This window comes from Bombyx mandarina, chromosome 19, assembly GCF_030267445.1.
Source record: "Bombyx mandarina strain Sakado chromosome 19, ASM3026744v2".
Classification (NCBI taxonomy): Eukaryota; Metazoa; Arthropoda; class Insecta; order Lepidoptera; family Bombycidae; genus Bombyx; species Bombyx mandarina.
Window position 1 is genome coordinate 5,951,510 of NC_143225.1, and position 25,108 is coordinate 5,976,617.

Consider the following 25,108-nt stretch of genomic DNA (forward strand, 5'->3'; position numbering starts at 1 on the left):
TTATAAATATTTAAAACCGTTTGCCGCAATCGTGTCTATCCGTGAGGCCCTAACGAAACCGGTTCCGTACGTCGAATCTCTTCATTACCAGTGTATCGAGAACGGTTTTCCGATACCAAATAAGATATATTTATATATGGACACAAAATGGCACGTGGCAGCTTCTGACAACCGTAGCATCAATAGGATCTTAAGTTATCTTATTATCGAAGGCAATACAAAATAAAAGATTTCTTATGATCGTTTCGCGTCTGTTATTTTGGTAATAAGTAGTTTTCCCCGTGTCACAGGCAGGATTGAACCGATGTTTTTTTTTTTTAATTTCTGAATCGAACATGCCAAATAGTTCTGCATCTTCTTTTAATCATATCAATTTTTTTGTTATTATAATATAATAAAAAAGTTTATTTTTATTTTATTGCTTAGATGGGTGGACGAGCTCACAGCCCACGTGGTGTTAAGTGGTTACTGGAGCCCATAGACGTCTACAACGTAAATGCGCCACCCACTTCAAGATATAAGTTCTAAGGTCTCAGTATAGTTACAAAGGCTACCCCACCCTTCAAACCGAAACGCATTACTGCTTCACGTCGGAAATAAGCGGGGTGGTGGTACCTACCCGTGCGGACTCCCAAGAGGCCCTACCACCAGTGAAAACCACCAGTATTTTTTTTATTTCGATAAAATTTCACACGTTAACATCCCTTGATCATTGACTGAAAAAAAAAAACATAGAAACTCGAGTGAAGCACGGAAGTCATTAGCTACTAAACTCATCATTCGTAGCGGATGTGAAACAAGAAAATATGACTGAACACCAAAGCGCGGCGGTAATATGCGAGCGTTTACTGGGCCGCGGCACAAAACGATTAGTGTCACTACAAAATTAGCCAGCGATACTTCAGAACACTTCCCTGATTCCGCAGAGCTTTCGTCTCTTACTATTTCAAGTATACTAAAAGGGATGGATAAAGGGTGAATTCTTTAACATGCCGTGTATGACGTGTTACCGGAACAGCTAGATCAATCGGCGTGGCGCCATCGGGAACAAGCCAGCATTTGTCAACGGACCACCGGCGCCGCCGTATTTATAGCAACACCCGCGCAAGCCGTGGGCGGCGCAGCTACGTCTCCGATAGATTCAATCCTCTTTGAATACTTTAAATGAACGAAAATATCAAAATTACGTGCTTCTAACTTGACTTATCTAACGTGTCGTATAATACAATTTTTTTTTACATTTCTACATCACTAAACGAATTAAAGATATTATAAAAACACACTATGTAGATGCAGTGTTTCTTGAACTATCATGAGAAAGCACTCAGAATACAAGTCAAGAATAACAACAGCGATATATCACTGAGACTGGAAGCACTCGCATAAACTACTTCATTGACTTTCTTATGTTTCTCTCCGTGTCGGTCATGACTTCGCGTGTGATTCTTATGTTTGTGGAAGCACAACCTAGCCAGATTCTCCTGCATTGTAGGGCAATCGTAGTCTTCGGTGCCGTCGCATTGGCAAACTGTCAACGCTGCGGCCTTTTCCTGTTTCCTTAGAATTTCAATGGAGTTAATGCATTTTTTTGAGCATTTTCTTCCTCGGAACATTGAACGGCATAGATGATGGTAGTATTGTAAAGCAGTCGAACACTGGGCGTCCGCCAAGCATATTAGTTGGGAGAGACTGCAGGATGGTATGACATCCGAAGCGCCCTTCATTACTTGTGACCGACACACGTCAATCCTGTCCTTTGCCTCTATGCAATAGTCGTCTTCGCATTCACACTGCAACAACAAAAAAAAAAGAAAACATGTATTTTTCTCATTCAAAACGACAATTAAATTCTATGCATATTTATTAGAATGCTTTTTACTATTTATATTTGTTTACGTTGAAGTAAAACCTTCGTCTCATATTTCGATATCGAATTACGAAAACGTAATATTTTCGATGTAGAAGACATTTTCACTAACAAAACGTCCGACCCGTATCCCGAAGCAGTCCCATAAAAACTAGTGAACCAGTAAAATTTTAAGGAAACTCATAAATCGCCACGGACCATAACACATAATAATGTATCGCGTCCGTAAAATATTTTACGAGGCCAAAACATTCCTGCATCGACTATCAAAACATAGCCGCGATCACGAAATAATGTTCATAAATATTGTACAATCAACAATTAATTTTGCTTTTGAATACATTTTCTATTTATATATTTTATCAATCACAATTATAAAGCCGAGTAGCGAGTAGCTATAAACTTTTACATACAGATAATAAAATGCGAGGGCATCGATGATTTTGTATCTCGAAGTAATCTGTTAGAATTCGTTATGCTTTCCAATTTTAAAGGTCAATTTAACAGATATTCGTTTTCTAGATTAATGAAGACACGGCCGCTCGTCTTACGCGTTGTTGTTGTTTTTTTTTTTATGAGGAGGTTGTAACACCTGCACAAGAAACCGACGCTGCGGTAGGTCCCGATCAAGACGTCAAATCTCAAGGCTGAATGCGGGCCGTTCCTTTGCTGTGCTCTTTCGAAACACTGTGCCCAACATTTTAATCATTGCTTTCAAATAATTCAAATCAATTTAAAAGATTTATAATTTTTCATGTCTCTACTACGCAGACAATCATTTGTCGTGATAATAACTTGTAATTAATTAGAGTTTCGATTTTTATTAACAATGTATTTGCCGATACCACAGTCTGTTGACATTCAGCTCTTTTAAGCCATTTTAAAACGTTTTTTATATGCAAAATTTATTATATTGCCATTTGCATCGAAGAAGTAGAAACAAAATTCTGTTATTTTCTGTAATTGAGTTCGATGAAAGCAGCTGCGCGACCGGGGAGGTCCGTCCGTATGTCATAGTGTCAATGTTTTTGTTGAATCAACTGGATTCGTTTCCTTGGAAAATATAATAAATACTTAAACGTTCGATCGTACGAAAAGGTTGTATCGATTCATTCGTAATTTCACTAAGACAATTCGCCTTTTCGCATTAAAAGTGTACAATTTCCAAAAATATTCGAAATTGAGTGAATATGCGCAAACATTTGGTATCACCAGTATTTTTCTCATAAATACTGTCAAAAGAGCGTAGTTTAGTTTTAGTTTTAGTTTTTAGTTTACCTATGTTTTGATTACTATTAACAAAATTAATACATAATTTTATCTTACTTTAAAAGACAGATAATGTAACTGGTAAAATATTAAAAATTAATGTTATAAAGATGATTAATATTAAAAATATTACATGTTAAACCTTTAAAACACTCTCCTGTAAAGTTAGTAAGTTTTGAGATTATACAATTTTAATGCGAGAAGACGAATTGTGTATTATGCGCATTCATATTTTTAATTTTTATTTATTTATTAAATTTTCTTCACAACGATATCATGTACTGAAAAAACTGAGACCTTGAACTCATGTCACAAGGCGGATGGGGGTATTTACGTTATAGATGCCTATGGGCTCAGGTAGCCCCTTAACACTATAAAATATGGACAGTCAATTCGCCCACCCATCTAAGAAAATAATAATAACAAATTGTTTAATGTTTTATAGGTTATTCTATTACGATTTAAATTTTATTTAAATTGTAGCTAACTAGTTATACACGTCTTAACCGCGATAAAGTTTCGAGAAAGCTTCGTCGCTGACAATCACAAAACCCCACCCGATGCATCTCGCCACGGACAAATCTTCCCGACAATGTCTAAATTAGATTTTATTGCATGGCGTCTGTACGGCACACATCCACAGAACATAACCAATTTTACACGACACGTTTAGTAAACTAAAACACAGTTGGCCGTGGTTCAACGGCCATTGGAATTTTACCTTCAATTGACTGAGAACCAACCCATAAACAGCCGCAATGAAATTGTGACAGCTCTGCTTGACTACTCAATTTGTTCTGAGAAACTAAATTTATAAACAATGCTCAATCAAAAAGTCACATCATTAAATGGGGTATTAAGAACTGTTTTTTAATTGGCTTAGAAACAAAAAGGAGGCGATTCTGAATTCGATTGTATTTTTTGTCTGTTCCGATATTGATTATTTATTTATTTATTTAAAGCTTAGTGCTTTTCACGTCAATGAGGATGCAATAAGGCATATTGAATTCGACTACGCTAATGATAATCTCATTTTATTATTTGGCTGAAATCGATTTTATTTTTTTGTTAAATATGTATATTCGTGTTATTATTTGTATTGTATTTGTATTATTCCTAAGAGATAACAATGACCTGATAATGCACGAGGCGATCCTTTTGACCCATACAGCTCACTAGCTTACAACAACGTAAGTACATTTTGTTTATACCAACACATTATTTGCGATAAGGTTCATTGTAGAAATATATTGACTACGGCACGATTCCCACAATTTGATTTATCAATCGTAATGCGTGTATCATACCTATAGTAAACGTAATAACTCGAATAATATTTTCTATAGTTTAATTAAGCGTAAAACGAAAAATATTTATATTTTACTGAGTGGGTTGCATTTGGACATATGGCGAGGTTAAGTATCATTATTATACAGACATTATTCTACATCTATTCTGTATCATTATTCTACATATACATATCTGCAATTCACATTGTATGTGAGCTTCAGGTTGTGCATCAAGTATAAACAAAACACAGACTGCAGTAGTTTACTTAATTCTGTACATATTTATTCGCAGTTTGGAGGTTTATATGACGACGAAAGGAAGATCTTCCACCGAGCGGGTGATATTGCTCGGTAGACCGACGGTCCTAATGTTGTTGTTCGGAACTTGTATATATGCAAGCTTGTCTTGAAAATGTCGTAAGCGAGATTCAGGCATCTGTCAAATATCTTGCGTTGTATGATGGCTACCCGCCACAGCAGTTCTACTAATATTTAGGTTTTTTTCCGACATGGGTGTACGAGCTCACAGCCCACCTGGTGTTAAGTTAGTGTAGCCATAGACATCTACAACGTAAATGCCGCCACCCACCTTGGGATATGAGTTCTAAGGTCTCAGTATAGTTACAATAAAATCATTTTTTCTTACACTATTTTTAATTCGAATTTATTAAAATTTATTCTCTATTTTTTAGTTGGATTTTCTATAAAGCGTATTTTGTTAGTTTTTTTAAACTATTATTTATTTTTCATTTTTTAGTTGAATTTCAATTTCTTCAATACTTTTTTTCAATTTTTAAATATTGAATTGTCATCGGTCCTTAATACCAAATTTCAAATTAATCCCACGTTTTGAAGGAGATCGAAAATCATGATCAAAGATTCCGTTACACTCTAACATACATACGTCGGAAGCTAATAAAAGCGTATTAAGAACTCACACTCATGAGCTCCTTTCCTTCTTCCGTGGATGTGAGCGCGATAAGAGCATTACTGCATTCGTTTGGGCATGCCGTGGGGGGCAAGTCGGTTGTGAGCACTCGTTCGCACATCATCATGTAGTTGGAGAGCGCGGCGCCGCATCCGGTCCGGTACATGCAGCGGTTGCGGGCCTCCGTGCACGGCATGGACGCCACCGCCGCCGCCGATGCCGCCAGCAACGCGGCCACCACCCACATCACCTGCAAACAAAGAAGATCTGTTAGAACTATAATAATAATATAAATAAATAGCTTTACCCGACCGCACAAAGATTCTCATCATTAACGCCCCCTCAACTGGTGCAGGGTGTCCAACACTCATATAAATATTAGCCTATCTATTAAGAACATGTATTTTCCACATTGATACCAAGTTTCAAGTCAATCGGATGCATGGTTCAGTAGTTATAACGGAACATCCGTAAAAACTACTGTAGATTTATATATTAGTATAGATAACTTGTAGGCAGCGGCTTGGCTCTGCCCCTCGCATTGCTAAAGTCCATGAGCGACGGTAACCACTTACCATCAGGTGGGCCGTATGCTCGTCTGCCTGCTCGGGCAATAAAAAAAAAGATGTGTGGTGTCGTGGGACACCGGATAGGAACGAAGTTCCTTATTAGAAAAATATTAATTTTAATTTCTATTAGAGGTGTAATAAAATAATTATTCGGGTATACATTTTTTATTATGATTTTTTATTGATAAAAAAAACTACTTTACAAAGTTATCAACTTTATTTTATTCACAATGATTTATAAAAAATATATAATAATAATATACAAAGAAACAGCTATTTATATAAATAATAATAATAACCGTCATCACGTAGACTATTGTATAGCCATCATACTAAGACTATACATAAATAATAAAAATCTTACGTTACGGACGTTTATTCCCGGTTACGTTATGGGACGGGGGTACCCCTCCGCATCGTCCCATAAAGAACTTCGTTCCAAAAAATAGTGCTAATAAAAATTAAATCGAGAAATTATAATAAAAACATTAATTTCAATTGATTACAGTAAAATTTCTGGACATCAGTTGGAAAGGCCTATGTACAGCAATCGACAGTCGACAGGCTGAGATGATGATGATGATAATGACGCAAATCAGATCTAAATTATTCTGCATTTTTATCGGTGCTTAAAAACACAAACTCTATAAAATATATCTGAGACATCTATAAGAGATTCTATTATCGCCTATAATAACATTTCATGAATTTGATAGTCTCGAATGTATTACAAGTTATATTGTACACTAATATAAAATATTATAAAGGCCGTTCATTTCCAAAAATTTTTGTTTATCTCTACCCCTGTATATATAGACGCCCACCTCTGATTGCATATTATAAGCGATCCTGGTTCTACTGTCTTCAATTTAAATAGTTGGAATCATGGTTAATGCTTCCACTGCCATACATATAGTGACGTGAGCTATTCAATACTGTACGTGATACATATTCACTATTCTACCCTATAGTATACTAAACACACTATACTATATACATATTTACCAAACTAAGCATTATAGAATTTACCAATGTACGGCTGGCCTACGAAGAGCTTATTAAACGTTATTAGCGGTTCTCCGGTCACCGTCCTCGCCAAACCAGTCGCTTGCGTAGAAGGCTCGACGAGTAAATTAGCCCATAGACACAGCCCACTGAGTTTCTCGCCCGATCTTCTCAGTTGGTCGCGTTTCCTATCTGGTAGTAGATTCTGCGAAGCACTGCTCTTGCTAGGGCCAGTGTTAGCAACACTCCCGTTTTGGGCCGGGAGCTCACCTACTAGCTCGATAAATCTAGAATAGCCCCTCAAGGTTACTAGAATAGGTAGGAAAAAAGTCCTTGTTCTATGGTCGTACTTTGAAATTCCTTTGAGCTAAATTAACAGTAAAACAAAATATCAATATTTTTTTGTTATTTCACGAAGATTGTTTTAATATTATCACAACTGTATTATCTAGTAGAGAAGTGTCATTTCTAAACTAAAATAATATTATTTTAAGGGACTAATAACCTCTTGGATTGACATAGAGGAGAAGAAAAATTTACGTATATATTTTTTTGACACTGTTTCGCGATTGTTTTGATAATTATCAGTAGTTTCAAAAGTGAATTATATAGTGCCGCGATTTAATTGTCACCGAGCGAATCCCATTACACGTAACCCCATTACAACTGGTAGCTGTTTATGTGTATCTCTATTGCTAAGATATCAACACATTATTATCGATAGTACCATAAAATTGATCAGACGCCAACCCGATACAATTCTAAAGAATTTTTCGATTGAGACTTTAAAAAAAAAACTGTACTTACTTATACTCGTACATAAAAAGAGAAAAGTTTATTCGTTATGTAGATTAAGGAGGTTGTTACGGCCCATTGTGGCAAAGAAGAGTTGTTCCAAGAACGGGCCGCGCTCCGACGGCTTTCGGAAAACAAACAGAATCGCCTCGCGTCCACTTCTCGCTCGCTACTAACTTACACGTTACCGTAACAGACACATTGGTATATAGGGTTGCCAGGTTGTTATGATCTAGTTTTGTAATAATTCGAATTTTAAAAAATCTAGAACACGAAATTCGTTGATTGTTTTATTTTACAGTAGCGATGAGCAGATGATCTCACAGTTGACCTGGTTCCCGGGTATATCCAAATAAATAAGATCAAAATCTCAATAACATTGTGAACTGTTTAGACTTTACCACATACGCCTTGCCATAAATAAAATAAGTCAAATATTATAATAATTGAATTAAGGGCGGAGGGTGAAATGAATTTTGAAAGGAGAAAGAATTAAGAGCATAGTCCAAGAAATCGCCGGACGGACTATTATTAGCGTTTCAGTTTTTATATATATAGTCGAACCCGTCGCTTGCGACGAAGGGCTCGACGAGTAAATGAACCCACAGACATAGCCCACTAGGTTTCTAGCCGGATCTTCTCAGTGGGTCGCGTTTCCGAACCGGTGGTAGTTTCTGCGAAGCACTATTCTTGCTAGGATTAGTGTTAACAACGTCGTCAGGTTTGAGACCCGTGAACTCGGCTACTAATTCGGTGAATTTAGAATAACCTCTCGAGGCTACTAGAATAGGTAGGAAAAGAAGTTCTGAATTTACTTTTGTCTCGCTACTTTTACGTTTCCCACATGTCCAAGACTTAAAAATGTTCGTGTTCACCGCCTCTTAGAACAAAACAATAAGCCTGATTAATCTAAATATGAAACTCGTGAAACCCCAGAATATACTACACTGTAACCCTTTTTTTTTATCGCTTAGATGGGTGGACGAGCTCACAGCCCACCTGGTGTTAAGTGGTTACTGGAGCCCATAGATACCTACAACGTAAATGCGCCACTCACCTTGAGATATAAGTTCTAAGGTCTCAGTATAGTAACTCGGCTACCCCACTACCGAATACTGCGTGTCAACCCTAAGCCGCCGCGCCATAGAGATCGAATCATAGTAGTAGGGTCATCGTCCCAAGAAGCGTCCGTGATGCAAAAAGAAAACAAAGTGACAAGTTAAGATGTCCGCCACTCTCGCTTGCTTACTCAAGTGTTATATTACAATAACACTGATTACACATTCAGAAATACTCTGTACGGTTTGTTGCTTAAGAACGAATTTCGTTTGGCATCGAAATTCATATTTGACAATATTATTTGGTTACTTAATAAAATTAGATTTCGACAATTTTGTTATCATAATTACACTACAAACACTCTTAAATTTTATTAAGAGTTACTTTGTAAATTGTTTTTGAAACTCCTAAATTAATAAATGCTACTGTGAGTTATCACAGGTGTGTTACTACTTTAGTAAAAACTAGAGGTCCCGCAGTAGTCGAAATTCGACTATAATTAATTGGAATTGTAAGTTTGTACACTATTATGATTGTATTTTATACTTCTATAATCACAAATTTCGCCAAGACTACACTATAAAAAATATTAACAAAGACAAACAATATTTATAATCTCAATTTGACAACAGACGTCAAGAACAAAAGTTTGACAATAAATAGTATGCATGCGTGTGTGCGTCAAATACATGGTATGTAGTGTGTGTAATGTTTTCTTTAACGATTTAACGTATCTTTTATGCATTATTTTAAAAAAATATTAGCATTGTGCACTTCTTCTCTATATTATCTATAAGTGTGGAAAATTTCATACTCCTCCGTCCGCGCAATTTTCGTAAAAAGGGATACAAAGTTTTTGCTTCACGTATATAGATAATTTAATTTAATGGTTCTTCCAATGTACAGCTATAAAAAGACGTTTAGTGTACGTAGACTAAAAGTATTTTTATGTTGTACATTTCTGTGATGGCTGAACTGGTTTGTTAGTAGTATTTGGTGATACATTCCTCCTCCGCCTCCAATCGTGTTCCTCATACCTGAGGGTCGTAACCACCTCTATCCATGACTTTCGTTCTTAGGATATGTTGCTACGTCATATCGTCTTCGATTACTCAATACATTAAGAGGGAAGAAACTGTCGTAAGAAATGAATCTTTTTAAATACTCCACAAACCCTACAGGAAGACGAAGAAGAAAAGAGTTACGAAACAAAGTAGTTCTCTCAGATTTGCGCAGGTTTTAGACAAAATGAAAAAACTTTTTTCGATTAAGTTAAGCTATTTTAAAATTATACTGTTCATAATTTAAATCCATTTGAATGATTTGAATCGAATCACTTGATACTTTTCACAACTAAGATCTACTTACAATTTCATAACTGCTTGCCCTTAAGATTTAAAATCCAGACTTTAGATAAACACCAATTATCTCTGTTGAAATATCAGTATTTCCCAATTTGCATGCACCACCACTCTACCTATTTCTGCCGTGAAGCAGTAATGCGTTTCGGTTTGAAGGGCGGAGCAGCCGTTGTAACTATACTTGAGACCTTAGAACTTATATCTCAAGGTGGGTGACGCATTTACGTTGTGGATGTCTATGGGCTCCAGTAACCACTTAACACCAGGTGGGCTGTGAGCTTGTCCACCCATCTAAGCGATAAAAAAATAAAAAATAAAAATAAGATAAAATTCAGATCTTTTGATCTGGATATTCTTTAAAATGAACGTCCATACTTGACAAACGGTAACGTTGAACGACCCGACTGACTCTTAGCGCCCATTGATACTCGAGTCATCGGATGTGAAATACGCAACAGCTAAAAATGCCGATCAACGAAGCTCTGCACCGGACAAAAGATAAGAATAAATATACAGAGAAAGAGTGAGAAGACATTCCCGATCCTGCGGACAGAATGGAAAGCAGTCGACGTCGCCCCAAGCACGTCATTTCGGATCCTCCCGATCCACTAACGGTGCTTTTAGGTACCTCAAGCACCGGTCATCGTTCTCGTCGAACCCGTCGCTTGCAACGAAGGGCTCGACGAGTAAATTAACCCACAGACACAGCCCACTGAGTTTCACGCCGGATCTTCTGTAGGTCGCGTTTTCGATCCGGTGGTAGATTCTCCGAAGCACGGCTCTTGCTAGGGTTCGTGTTAGCAACGTCGTCAGGTTTGAGCCCCGTGAGCTCACCTACTAGTTAAGGTTACGCTGATATAGCCTCTCAAGGCTCTCAGCTAGGTAGGAAAAAAAAAGTGAGAAGAATACAGAAGAGTCACAATCCTCATCAATCAAGGAACGACTGAGAAGAAGGAATGATTATTATTGACCATTTGTTCCTTATTTCGAACCGAAATACATTTTGTCGCTTCATCTGTTTTATGTTTAAGTGCTAGCATACTTCAGAACCTCTTTATTGGCCTCAATACGCTTCCTCTCACGACTTTAATACAGAACTCGATGCCGATACCCGGAAATCTTACTCAACCATCTGATTTGTTGACAACAAGTAACTGTTCGTGCGCATTTTAGATAAAATCTAATGTCAATAGTAGGTCGTGACGTTCATGCGTGACGCTTGATTTTTACACGAAATCTTCATACAATTTTATGTTGGCAGTACCTTCTTTTTTTTTTGGAATGGTGGACCCCTGCGACATTCTACGTTAGTAATTCAAACGGCAAGCGGTTAGCGTGGAAGTGTGAAAAGCCCTTAGTAATTGCTGGCAGTCAATAAACTTATTCCGGCGATGGAGGTACGACAATGACAGGAGGACGAACAAAAAAAAACCTAGTACAAAATTTGGTACATAGCATTCGCTTAGAACTAGTTTTTTTTTTAAATACAACAAAAGCTGCATATGTTAATAAAATGATTTTAAAATTATATATAGTTATGAAATCTAATTATTTAATATTCTGCAGTGTAAAATTTTTGAAGAATTTTTAAAACGTGTATACTATAAGTCATATTACTCTTAACTAGTACCACAAACACGCAGTATTCCCCGCGGCTCATTATGGCGTGTCGTTAGGCGCTAACAGACACATCAAACAACCTTTTCAAAGGTATGCCCAAGGAATTCCCTATATATCTCATGTTGTAGAAGGATATTCAAACGAGATTTAGTAATGCTTCTAAAAATGCAACATATTTTTTAATGAATGACAATATTTTTTAAAATAAGCTTTTAATAAAATCCTAAGCGGTAATTATAGCCGTGTCCGAATAATAAAATTTGAAAAAATAAAATAAACAATACGAAACATTAAATACAAAAAAGTACAATTGGCCATCTCAAGCATGTATAGTGTACGCAAAATAATTATAGAAAAATAAAAAGCATTGAAATTCAGACTTTATATGCCTTGGGATATTCCTATATCTTAAAAAGTGTTAACATTTTGCTTGGGTAACAATACAGCTTAATGTAATTAATAAAGGTAGTAGTCAAATAAAATACAAAGAGGATTTGTTGCTCTCTGCTCTCTGTATTTTGTAGATGCTCTGAGGACTTGTTTGAAACCACATTTTTTTTTAAATAACAAACTTTCAGCGAACGCTTTACTCTTACTATTAAAACCGCTGGAATTTATCTACACTGCGTCTCCATAGATCACTGAAGCCACGTATGATCCGGTACTTCATTCATACAACATATCAACATAACGCTATGATATGTCTTTTTTCAACTTTATAAACAAAATCTGAACTATAAGTAGTGGCTCGACTGTGCCCCTAACATTGACAATATCTATAAGCGTTCACCATCGCTATTCTACTTTCTAGAACAATAAAAAATTATGCTGCTTATAATCTACTTCTGGATACAAAACGTAACATATAAAATAGCAAAGAACACGGACGTGTCCAAGAATAGAGGACCTATTACCTCGAAGCAGTCGGATCATGGAATTATTATATTTATCATAAAAGTCTTTTAAATTCTAAATTACATCTCCAACTTTAAATTTATGGACAACCGACAAACGACACTAACATTATCACAAATATGATTTACGTAAGAAAACGTGCAATAATTACTAGAATACAAGTGATTAAGATAGCCGTTATCATCATTTGCGACAGTCTGTAACATACTATATAACATTTGACCGATTTAATTAGATCTCTAACCAGTCTAACCTGTTAGCATGAATGAAATTAATGAAGGACTTATATTGTGATTTTTTTATTATTCGAGTAATAATAGCTACGTGACATTTTCAACAAAATAGATTCTTGTTTAATCAATTCTTTTATAAAAACACATTAATGCATATTGAAGATGTGTGTGGCTCCATTTTTATGTACAAAAAAATACCGGATCAAAAAATATACAAATATGATATGGACATTTGAATCTCCTAGCTTTTATTACTTACACAATCAAATTTTTAGGTACTCTAACTGGTAAAATTAGGAGAAGCTCAATTTGGTACATTTACCACTTTAGAGTTCCTATTAGAGTTGGCGAATCTAGAGACGTAAAGAAAAATTTATAACGTATTCTAGATCGATTATATATTTTCCCTAGAGGTATGTAGCCCTTACATCAAACCAGCTGGTTCTTTGACCTCACATCACAAGCCGTGCGACGGTGTTCACGCCATGAGATCTATGAGCTTCGTCAACTGCTGCAAACTCGAATTGGACCATAATTTGAGTTCATTGCCATCAGTTCCGCGGCGTTGAATCAAGAAAAATGGCTTAATAAAACTAGCAATTTTACCGTCGCGATCAATTTTCGTGTGCAAATATGAAATATGTACTAACAAAAGCATTTTAATACGACCATTGATCAGACTCCAGGGTCAAGCTATGCTGGCGAACGCGCTGATGTTAGACTTATCACAAAATTAGCAGCCATTATAATAAAATGTCGGCGTTTGTCGTATCACACAGAATGAGGTTATCGCTTGTGTTGTTTGTCTTGGCTGATTGCCTTCATTGTAACGAGTCCTTGCATTTTAGGGCTACCATAAAACATTGATAGCATCTCTTACCCCGGCGGGAGTTCGATTGAGATACCTACTAGATCGAATGCATACCTTTGACTTGACCAGATTATATAATATAAAACATTTTTACACACTACAACTATCTTCCTCGTGTGAATTATAAATGTACTCGTCTTATTACTAACGTATATTAAAAAGGAGTGAAAATAGTAAATACGAATCACCAAAATAACTAACTATTCGATTTGAAATGAAATAAATCTACAGTTTCCTACCAGAGATTAAAATATTATTTACTAGCGACCCGCCCTCGCTTCGCTTCGGAAACATTAAAACACACATGAAACCAAAAAAAATAATAAAAAAATAATAAAAAAAAGTAGCCTATGTTCATCAGGGACAATGTCGGCTTCTAATGGAAAAATATTTTTTCAAATCGGTCCAGTAGTTTTGGAGCCTATTCGAAACAAACAAACAAACAAATCTTTCCTCTTTATAATATTAGTATAGAGTATAGATAGCTCTTGAAACAAATAACGTCATAAATTATACTGCTTAGCGAAACCTCAATCCAATTCCAGTATTGATTACAGCTAGTAATAATATCTGGTGGATTAATATAATATCCCGCCTTAGTTTCCAAGAATGCATATTATCATAAACATTGAACGTATAGTACCTGCCTGGCCTGCCTCTGAGAATAGCAGGCGTTAGCTCTTTATATCGTCAGTGCAGTCATTGGTAAATTATGTTTTTAAATTCTAGTAAGTGTTCTTCTAGATTCTAGAACTTTCATATGTGACATTTAACTAAAACTACTACTAAACTTTTACGATTTAATTGCGCGTTTTTACTGTCATTTTAATATTTCCAAGGTTTCGAATATGTACTTTACAGTTTTTTTTTTTGATAACGACTATCCAACGTACTTTTAAAAAGTAATTTTAATCTGTGTGTCCGTGACTCGCAAATACCGTAGAACGTACTTATGCGTCATTTATTTTAGGGAAATAAATTTCGGCGACAACATTCACTCAAAAAATTTCATCTCACTAATTATTGTGGACCGATCCTATTAGGGTTAAACAAACATGTCGTAGAACCAACAGGTAATTGGCTAGACGTGTTATTTAACACAATGACTGCCACGTAGGTCACCGGTGCCCTACGCGGCGCATTGAAGTAATTGTGTCGATTTCTGTTACTAAGCGCCTGGATTACGTAACTTCTTTTGTATGTTAATATGTATTAGAATAGTCTTTTAGGTCACTTAGAAATATAATTATTTTCAGTATGTTCAGATTCACCTTTCCCAGAATCTACTAGAAATTCTGGCACTTTAGTAAGAAGATCGAAGAGAGAAATCGACATAATTACTTCAGTGCGACACATAGGTCACTGGTGACCTACATGGCAGTCAATGTGTTAATGGAAATTATGCTACGGCAATCACATTGGAAGACGCCGTACTAGTCGTATTCCTCGTCGAACCCATCACTTGCAAAGCATGGCTCGGTGAGTAAATTAACCCACAGACACAGCCGACTGAGTTTCTCGCCGCGCCGGATCTTTTCAATGGGTCGCGTTACCGATCAGGTGGTAGATTCTGCGAAGCACTGCTCTTGGTAGGGCCAGTGTTAGCAACACCTCCGGTTTAAGCCCCTAGAGCTCACCTATACGCTAGGGTAATGCTGATATCGCCACTCAAGGCTATCAGCATAGGTGGGAAAAAACAAAAAAAAATCGTAATAAACATGTACCTACGTAGATATGATACTTAATATTGTTCATGTAGATAGTCGAAACAATAATTTTGAAGCAGTAAGGTGATGAATTCTGATATTTCCCTAAATTCATACTATTTGGAGCCACTGCGTACTGCCACGTACCATCCGGCTTTGGAACGAGCTCCGCTCCAGGATGAATCACAATAAAAAAAAATCTACTATAGCGTCAGTGCCCCAAATGGATAGGTACTAGGTACCCGATGTGCCTCCTACGGGGGATATGAATATACATACCAAAGAAAACGATTCACGTTTTGTAAAAACAATCAAACTGTTGTATTGTTTTGATTTACCGTTGTTGAGATGAATTGTCTGTACGGGTTTTACCAGCATCTGTTACTGTCGCGAAGCAGTCATGCTTTTCGTGTGAATGTGGGATTACTGGTGGCCCAGAGACGTTTCCAGTTTCATCAGGACATGTGAGCGAGCAAAGACACAAGCAGTAGGGGTGGGATTTGCTAACAACTGCCCGAGCTTCTCTAAAGGAGACCTAATAACTCAAGAGCAACTGGTTCGCGAATGAATCTACTACCGGACCGGAATCGCGACCCGCTGAGAAGATCCGGCGAGCAATCCATACATACACATCACAGCCGTATTCAAGACATACGGAGCAAAAAATATATATAAAATTGGTCATCATGATGACTATAGTTTTCAGTATCCGCTTAATAACAGGCCGGTTGCGAGCTCATGCAAAGTATTGAAAAGTTAATTACACATTATTTTTATTACTACACTATCAAATGTTACGATTCCAAATTTACGCATATGCATCGATTTTTTTTTTTGACATAAATCAAGAAGTGGCACAAACCAGAAATTTTTTAGTAGAAATCTTCAGAATCTTTGCCAGAAAGTCGGTAGCAGGCAACAAAAAAAAAAAAAAAACACTTCCAAAGGGCCGCGCAGGTAGTAGCTGTAACACTTTATTAAAATTGTTCAGATGTGCATTCACAGGAAACACATTAGCAACTACTTAAAACTGCTAACAATGATAATCTCACTATTTTATTTTAAACTAGGAATACTATTATGTACTCTTCAAAGAGATTCAATACCTTTTGAGTATAAATAAATCCAGAATATCTTTAAGGCGCAAGAAATGATCGGAACGGTTCGTTTGGAGTCGGATGCAAAAGGATCGAGTAGAAGGCGGGCCGTGATCATAAATCACCCGAAAATATTGGTTTGAGAGACAAATTGTGGACATGTGGCTGGCAGCTGCACCGAGATGTTGCTAGTTTGTAAAAAAAAAAACAACAACAAAAAATAAAAATCGATTTCCGAAAACAGGAAAGCGCTTATTTCGAATGCGCGTGACCAAAATCAAAACAATGTACGAATATAACGCGATCAGTTTTGGTAGCTAACTCGATAAAAAGGTCGTTAAAACTTGAGGCCGTATTACGTTTTCATACTGTGACACCTCGTTAATACACCATACTTTGGTTTCGCGTAAATTGAATTGCACTCCTCCATTTGAACGAAATGAAAAATCACGTGTTTGGAAGTCACTTTACGCAAACAACAATCGCAAAATAAGAATAAAGTGTACCGTAATGAACTCTGTAACGTTATATTCTTGAGGAACAGAATACCAGTTTAATGAGATTTACTGAACTATAAATAGATAGGTGACATTTCGGAGGTGTTTGTTCTGTTAAGAAAAAAAATAATATTTAGTATGTATTAATATTAAATACTAATTTTGTCATTTATATTACTAAATAATACATACGGATAGTTAACCTCAATTGTATTGGAGCACTTGTGGGCAACTTCTGTTCTGTTAATTTTGTGTCACGGTGCGCGCGTATCGTAAAACTTCACTCTCATCAATTTTTCATAACGCGCCTAAAGAAGTATAACTTCAATATAATTTCAAAAACGCTTACCGAAACAAAATAATCCTGCAAATTGAGTTGCAAAGTTAAATTGAGGCGGACATTTTCTTACTCGTGTATTAATTCTCCTTTAACCGATAACGTCATCTTTACATCTGCAGTTATCATAATTTTCTACTAGACACGATTCTCCGAACCCAACGGTCTCAGTAATCAACTAGACTAGCGTTTTCAACTGTGATTTTCACCGCCTATCTTTTGTTTTGCATTATAATAAACTACAATTCTTTCACAAACGCTGCTAATGGAGTGAAGTATTCTTGCTATTAACATACAAGTGTGCATGAAGAATCAGGACTTATTTTAAGATCATAAATTAACGCTTTTCAGGAAGCATTGTTGAAATTATAATATTATTGCAATCGAATAAAACATGATTCCTATATTCCTACGTTATTATCGTTTGTATTGTGTTCTACATTGTCACGTAGGATTTTAAAAATGTAGTATTGCCTCGCAAATACAAATTTAGATGTACGTCCAATCAAAATATATTGTGTCTATCGATCCAATACATATTGTTTCATTATGTATTCCAAGACATTCCTCTGAAGTCGTAGTTAGGAGTCGGTACTCGCCAGAAATTAAAAAGAGTTAGACAAACAACATTACTATGGGCAACGTGAGGTAATAAATCACTCCTCGACGATGATTTAGTTTATAGGCAGAACGTGTATTATAAGGCGCGGTCTTGCGTCATCAGTTGTTAAATTTTGAGATTTTCTTAAATATACAATATGAAACGTATCTCTGTGAGCATATTATCACTACATAGTATAAAACAAAGTCGCTTTCTCTGTCCCTATATCCCTATGTATGCTTAAAACTTTAAAACTACGCAACGTATTTTGATGCGTTTTTTTTTAATAGATAAAGTGATTGGAGAGGAAGGTTTATATGTATAATAACATCCATTAAATAGTGGAGAAATCAATAATAAATTACAGTTTCCGAAGCGAAGCGAGGGCGGGTCGCTAGTTTAATATATAGATGGACTGAATGGAAGCCAATTTACATCATAATGAGAATACAAACTTAAACCATGGTCTAAGTCTAAATTGCATTTCATAATAGCTGTAAAACCCTTCAAAGTGGAACGCATGTCTACTGCTCGGCAGAAATATGCAGGATGGATTTCACCTGGTTTCTGCGCATATACGCAATGAAGACCACAGTTAAGAAATTTAATTAACTTATAAACTTTTTTGGACGTGAAATGCATGTGGCGTTCAATAAATAAAGTTTTTGACTAGTAGATAATTATTTTAACTAATCGTTTTTTCTCTATCAAACTATTTGAAAGGAATTTCACAATAACAGTTGTGAAATATGCAATGGCGGATCCAGGGGGGGGCGGGTCATGGGGGTCATGACCACCCCCTGAGCTGGTTCCAGAACTTAGGTGAACCACTAATCGAATATAATGATTTTATTTATATATTTTGTCACCATACAGATTTTATGTAACTACATACCTTCAATATTTAATTCATTTAATATAATATAATAACTTTGTATAATGGCAAACGTTTGGGAACGAACGCATCTAAATTTGACTATGTGACCCCCCCCTGGCGCCAAAGCTGGATCCGCCCTTGGAAATATGTATCATGAACGCAGTTTATTGCTTACCTAACTAAACACCAGAGTTTACGTCATTAATAATTTGACAAACAATTTTACTGACTTCATTACCTGGACGATTATTATACTAAAGTTTGTATTCCGATATTTAATCGTCTTGTTACGATTCTAGAAAATTAAATCCCGCAAAGCAATCACACATTTTAATATTTTTATTTATTGTAATATTTTAAGCTCACTTATTGTCACTTTTATCAAGTAATTTTCTATTTCTGTGTATCTGAAGTAAAGCTGTTGTATTCTTGGTACGAGGAGCACTGCTGCTTTAGATACAGGTTTTATGTTTTATCACCTAGTTCAAGCACAGATGCAAATTATAGTTGTTTCTACTTGTGCATTAACAATAAATAAATAAAAAATAAACATATATCCTTATTACGATAATATTGTGCGGTAATTACCAACTAAATTCCAGTTGAGTACATTGTATTTGCACCTAGAAGTAATTAGCATGACTCACCGATGAACGAGAATCGGGATAGAAAGTCTAGTTCTGTACCGGTCCGGTCGGGTTATTCTCAAGACATACTATATCTAGTTTATTATTAGCAGGACGCTCAAGTTAGAGAAATAAAGTAAAAATATTCTAGTGGCATTTAGTTTGTCATAATATGTATACTCGAAAGGAAGAATATAATCCGTTCAGGAACACATAAAACGATTAAAGATAATTATTTAGATATTGCAATAAATCACATTTAATTACAAAGAAGATTTTAATTAAATTTATACACTAATTGCGAAGCGGTTTCACCTGCGTTCAATTTGTAATTAATTTAGAATAAAACTCCTTTTTTTATGAATTAAAAGATGTTAGGGCATAAAACCACAAATCAACAATATCACGGTTGGAATTATATTTGTGTGCAATAAAATTCCGTTAGAAAATTTACGTAATTCAGAAAAAATACCGAGAATAATTCACATTTGTAATGTAATTAATTTAGTGTAGCTTTTGGATTAACCTTCTCCATGCAAATATTCTTATAGCTTTATAAATAGCTCAATATTTAAGCAAGCTGAAGTGGCTATGGGCCGGTAATGTCTGTCAGAGAACCGATAACCGTTGGTCTAGCCGAGTTCTGGAGTGGATTTTTTTTCCTACCTAATCGTTGGTAGCCTAAGATGCTATTCCAACTTCGCGCAGACTGGTAGGTGAGCTGACGGGCTCAATCTGTGAGAATTGCTAACACTAGCCCTAGCAAGAGCAGTGCTTCGCTGAATCTACTATCAGGTGGGAATCGCGTTGGAGACCGCGGACCGGTTACCGAAGTGTAGAACGCCCAGTAGTATGGTGAAGCGATGATATACGCAAATTGCGGGCAGTAGATGGAGACGACAAGCCTAGGAGCGGGACGCATGGGGTGCCTGGAGATAGGTCTCTCTCCATTCCATAGGTCTCTCTCCATATTTGACGGTGGCCTAAAATAAGCTGTAATAATAATGATGCAAAGATTCATTGCTGATCATGAAAGTAAAAGAAGAATTCTCAAGTTCAAATTGCTTTTTTGTTTTTCGAAAAAACAACAAAAGGCGGCTTGCAAATGATTGTGACGGTGATTGAGTGATATATTTACGTCAGACAGTTAGTAGGACATCTCATTAGTGCTCTTCACGTCCACACAACAGCTAAGGACACGGGAAAGACAATGATGTACTGCCTCCGTTGTTAACTTGACCAATTGAGTCATTTCTATGCAACAACACGACTATGCTAATGTTATAACTGTGGAATAGATTGAAGTACGCCAAATAACGTCTTGTTCCTTATTTAATTTTTAACTTTAACCAATGTCATGCCGATGGTATCGTAAATTTTTTATTTATAATTTTTAAAACGTAAATAATTATAATTTCTTTTATGAGTGATTGATTGATAAGATATTTTCAATTCTCCGCTTTCTGTTTACCATCATTTAAAATTAGACGAATATTAAGAAACCTCGATTTCAACGAACAATACTTTCAAGTCATGAAATTTCGACATAAGTTAACTATCGCAACTGATTTAATAGTTCACAGCAGCATGCATAATAATATCTGTTTTATAAATAGAACAGCGAATAGGTACTGGAATTGATAAATACAACATCCACTTCTCTAATAATAGAAATATTACAATAAAGCATATAGGAGCTAAAATAAGATAAATGCCCTTACAAATGTTGGTTCTCCGTTCTCGTGGTCACATGGCTCACGTTCATTGGAAAGTCGGGAACCCTCCTGTTTTTAATCACTTTCAGGCTATTTCACGTTCAAATCACTGAGAACATCACATAAAACCATCACTAATTCATTCACTTAGAGTAACAGCAAAAAGACACGCAAGTGCTAGGTTTGGTTTAGATTTGCGATAAAAGTACCAGCTGTTTTTAAGTTAAAACGACGAGACGTCCGTTAAGTTCGCGCGCGCGTCGCCGTTTGAGGAAAGACGAAAGATACAAAATTGAGGATCGAGTCGGATTGAGTTGTTTCAGTTGTGCTGCGTTGTGTATGTGTATGTGTATATGGTGCGTGTGCACCGTCCGCTCCGCCAGATGACAGCTTCATCTCCTCAGTCCCCGGCCCCTTTTACCCCACCGGGATAAGCGTACACGAAATAGACTTGTTGCATTTTTATTTTATTTTTTATTTATCAAACGACCGGTTCAAATAAACTGTCTTCGACTCTGCTGGCTTTATAAGACGAATGATAAAGTTTAGAAATGCGCCTACTGCAATTGAAACTATGTAGATGAAAAATGTTACGAAAAAATGTTTACATAAGATTTTAAAAGGGCAAAATTACTGGTAATGTTAACGTAATTCAGAATACCATGGATAGGTAAACGGTAATGATAAACTATTCGAATTGGTATTTGATACCACGGTATTTGGTACCACCGTGATTTGATTGAAGCTTCATTGCATGAACTTGATTGAAACTTCATACGGTCATATTCTGCTACACTAACCGCTGACCTTCCTTGTTTGCTTATCTAACCTAATAGATCATAATATGATTTTTTGTAATCCTCAAAAGAATACAATAAACAATTGTACAAACTTTCGGATACTACAGATTTAATTAAAACAAAACATTTAAATGTCGATGGTTACACAGGTAAGTGGATCTATCTATCACCCACCAGTTATTATTGACCTACACCACCTTCACTTGCTATACCACGTGATAACTTTTTTTTTTGTGAGAGTGCCCCGTGGTCGTGTATCATAAAAAGTTAATCTGAAAGCTACGTTGATTGAGTTGTTTTATACGGCTTCGAAAATTATTTAGTAGGTAACTTCGAGCTCCCGCCAACAATTAATTTATGAACATAAAAATATACGAATAAATCTCTACATTAATCTGTATATGTTTTAAATATATTGTATACAAGTATACAACTAATGGGTAGCCATTCGCTGTGGGTGTTACGAAAGATTTTTACAATTACAAGGTGTATATATTTTCTTAAAATTACAAATCAAACGAATGTTCACAGCAACTGTTTTTTTTAAATTAACGTTATAATTACGTTTTAAATGCTACACTTATGGTCACTGGTTTTATTTCCTTTGTTATGTTCTCAATTAAATACTAAAAATTGAGAGAGCCCAATAACACACTGGGTAAGCTCCAAATCTGGAAATGGGTGAAAAAAGATTCAGTACCTATAGGTATATAGAAGCTCCATTAAGTGAAATTTGACGAATTTCATCATCATCATCAGCCTGTATCTCTCCACTGCTGGATGGCCTCTCCCATAGTCCGCCACAATGAGCGATCCTCCGCCTTTCGCATGCAATCTTTCCCAGCATATCACCGCAAGTCATCGGTCCACCAGGCTGGGCCGGTACGTGGTCTCCAGTTCAGAACGCGTCTACTCCATCGGCCAACATTTCTGCGACACGTATATCCGGCCCATTGCCACTTCAGCTTGCTAATCTTTAGGGCTATGTCGGTTACTTTGGTTCTTTGACGTATTTCCTCATTTCTGACTCGATCCATCAAAGAAACTCCGACGAACCTTTTAGATGTAACAGCAACAATAGCCTGAGTTTTTGTAGGATTTACTTGCAACCCATAGGATTTACTACAATTTAATTGAATTATTGAATGAAATCATTGTTTATTGTAGTAAAGCAACAGACAAAGTTTCCAGTCGGGCTTGCATATAAATGTCGAGATCGTTTATTATTAGATTTATTATTATTTATTTATTATTATTTATTATTAAATATTTATTATCCCGAACAGCCATGGACCTAAAACGCCACCCTGCGGAACACCAGGTTACAGATACACAAGTTATAGGGCTATCATTAAAATATAAAAGCTTATAGTTGATTTATATTAGGAAATATTAACTAGTCGGAATCATAAAAGACATTAAAAAATACACTAAGTATTTATAATGAATCTAAATCTTAAGACGGTCAGTTAGGTCAAATTTGATCATTGAGCGAACAGCGAACGCTAGTAGGTATTGTAATAGCTTTTTTTTTTATTGCTTAGATAGACATCTACAACGTAAATGCGCCACACACCTTGAAATATAGTTCTAAGGTCTCAGTATAGTCACAACGGCTGCCCCACCCTTCAAACCGAAACGCATTACTGCTTCACGGCAGAAATAGGCGGGGCGGTGGTACCTACCCGTGCGGACTCACAAGAGGTCCTACCACCAGTAATTACGCAAATTATAATTTTGCGGGTTTCATTTTTACTGCACGATGTTATTCCTTCACCGTGGAAGTCAATCATGAACATTTGTTGAGTACGTATTTCATTAGAAAAATTGTTACCCGCCAGCGAGATTCGAACACCGGTGCATCGCTCGATACGAATGCACCGGACGTCTTATCCGTTAGGCCACGACGACTTCGAACAGAAATTTTTCGCTACAGAAAAATATGAGAAATACATCTCACTTATGTCCACTACGAAACTAGACATTCGTTTGGCTCAATGGGACCCCCGGGTCGCCGGAGCGAGAACTACGAATGTAATAGATATCATACAACCATCAGGTATCTGTCCGATCTGGCCCAAATTTATTGTCCGGTCTGGTACCGGAAACTTAAAACGTAAATTTGGAGTTAGATGGTGCAGTGTAGGCGGACTTTGGTTTTTTTTTTTACCACAGGAGAAAATCGCCGGATCCCCACCCGCACGGCTGGTGGGGTATGTGGGAGTCCAACCTCACTAAAAACTCCTGCCGCTCACAGCCGGCGCCCTACCCCGGACCGGGCGGGAACCCGGTCGGAGCTATTGAGACGGCGGGACAGGGTTTACGCAGAGCACATTACATCCATCCCGCAGTCCCCCAGACGCCGGACCGGCGGCCGCCAGCAACATGACCGCCGGTTCCCTCGGTCGACGGGCCAAGAGCCCGATTGATAGTGCCGGGCGGACTTTGGTTAGGCAAAATTGAAGAATTTATAATCTCAACACTAGCAACAACGGCCTCGCAAGAAGCCTATTCGAGGTTACCAGCATAGGTGGCCAAAAACATGATAATCTCATTCAACATTTACGGCATTGTGTTTCTCACCTCAATAAAATTAAAAAATCTAAGATCAATTTCATTCACAGTTCTATTTCTTTTTGATGTATGGGCTGTATTCCGTTTGCCTCTTTAGTGAACGAATGTTAAAAGAACTGTAAAATGTAATTTATAAATTGTAAAAGGTGAAGGGATTGCGGCGCTGATGTTGGCAATTTAAATCATATTTTTTTCGCGTGCTCCTTAAATGACTGTTACTCATTTATTGATTTATTAACATCCCTTGGTATTCCACTCCCGACTTCTATTAATACTTTGCTGTGTACTATGAACTATGATATTTATTTATGTATTTCAAATTTTATCCTGAAACATAATATCAAATTATTATTATATATATAAATACCTACCTGATCCATTCTTTTTAATTATCCGTTTTTTTCTTTTTCTCCTGTTTCCCTACCTTTACTCTTGTATGTGGCTAAATGCACAAACCATGCAAGCTAAAAAAGAAAAAAAGAAAAAAAAGTTGAAGG

The 25,108-nt window shown here is 36.5% G+C and overlaps 1 protein-coding gene across 1 annotated transcript; it reads right to left on the reverse strand.

Annotated features, from left to right (window-relative positions):
- Positions 1–373: 373 nt before the first annotated feature.
- LOC114242590 (growth arrest-specific protein 1) lies at positions 374–21,592 on the reverse strand. Its single transcript, XM_028173812.2, has 3 exons — positions 21,244–21,592; positions 5,364–5,603; positions 374–1,790 (listed from the first exon to the last, which is right to left on the reverse strand). The coding sequence occupies exons 2-3, from the start codon at positions 5,598–5,600 to the stop codon at positions 1,311–1,313; spliced, it is 717 nt and encodes a 238-aa protein (XP_028029613.1). The 5' UTR covers positions 5,601–5,603; positions 21,244–21,592; the 3' UTR covers positions 374–1,310.
- Between the last annotated feature and the right edge of the window lie 3,516 nt (positions 21,593–25,108).

Bases quoted from the DNA above. Each gene is read 5' to 3' on its own strand.
- LOC114242590 (XM_028173812.2), bottom strand. From the start codon at position 5,600: ATGTGGGTGGTGGCCGCGTTGCTGGCGGCATCGGCGGCGGCGGTGGCG. The intron at 1,791-5,363 runs GTGAGTTCTTAA...TTGTTGTTGCAG, and splicing joins AAGGAAAGGAGCTCATGAGT to TGTGAATGCGAAGACGACTA.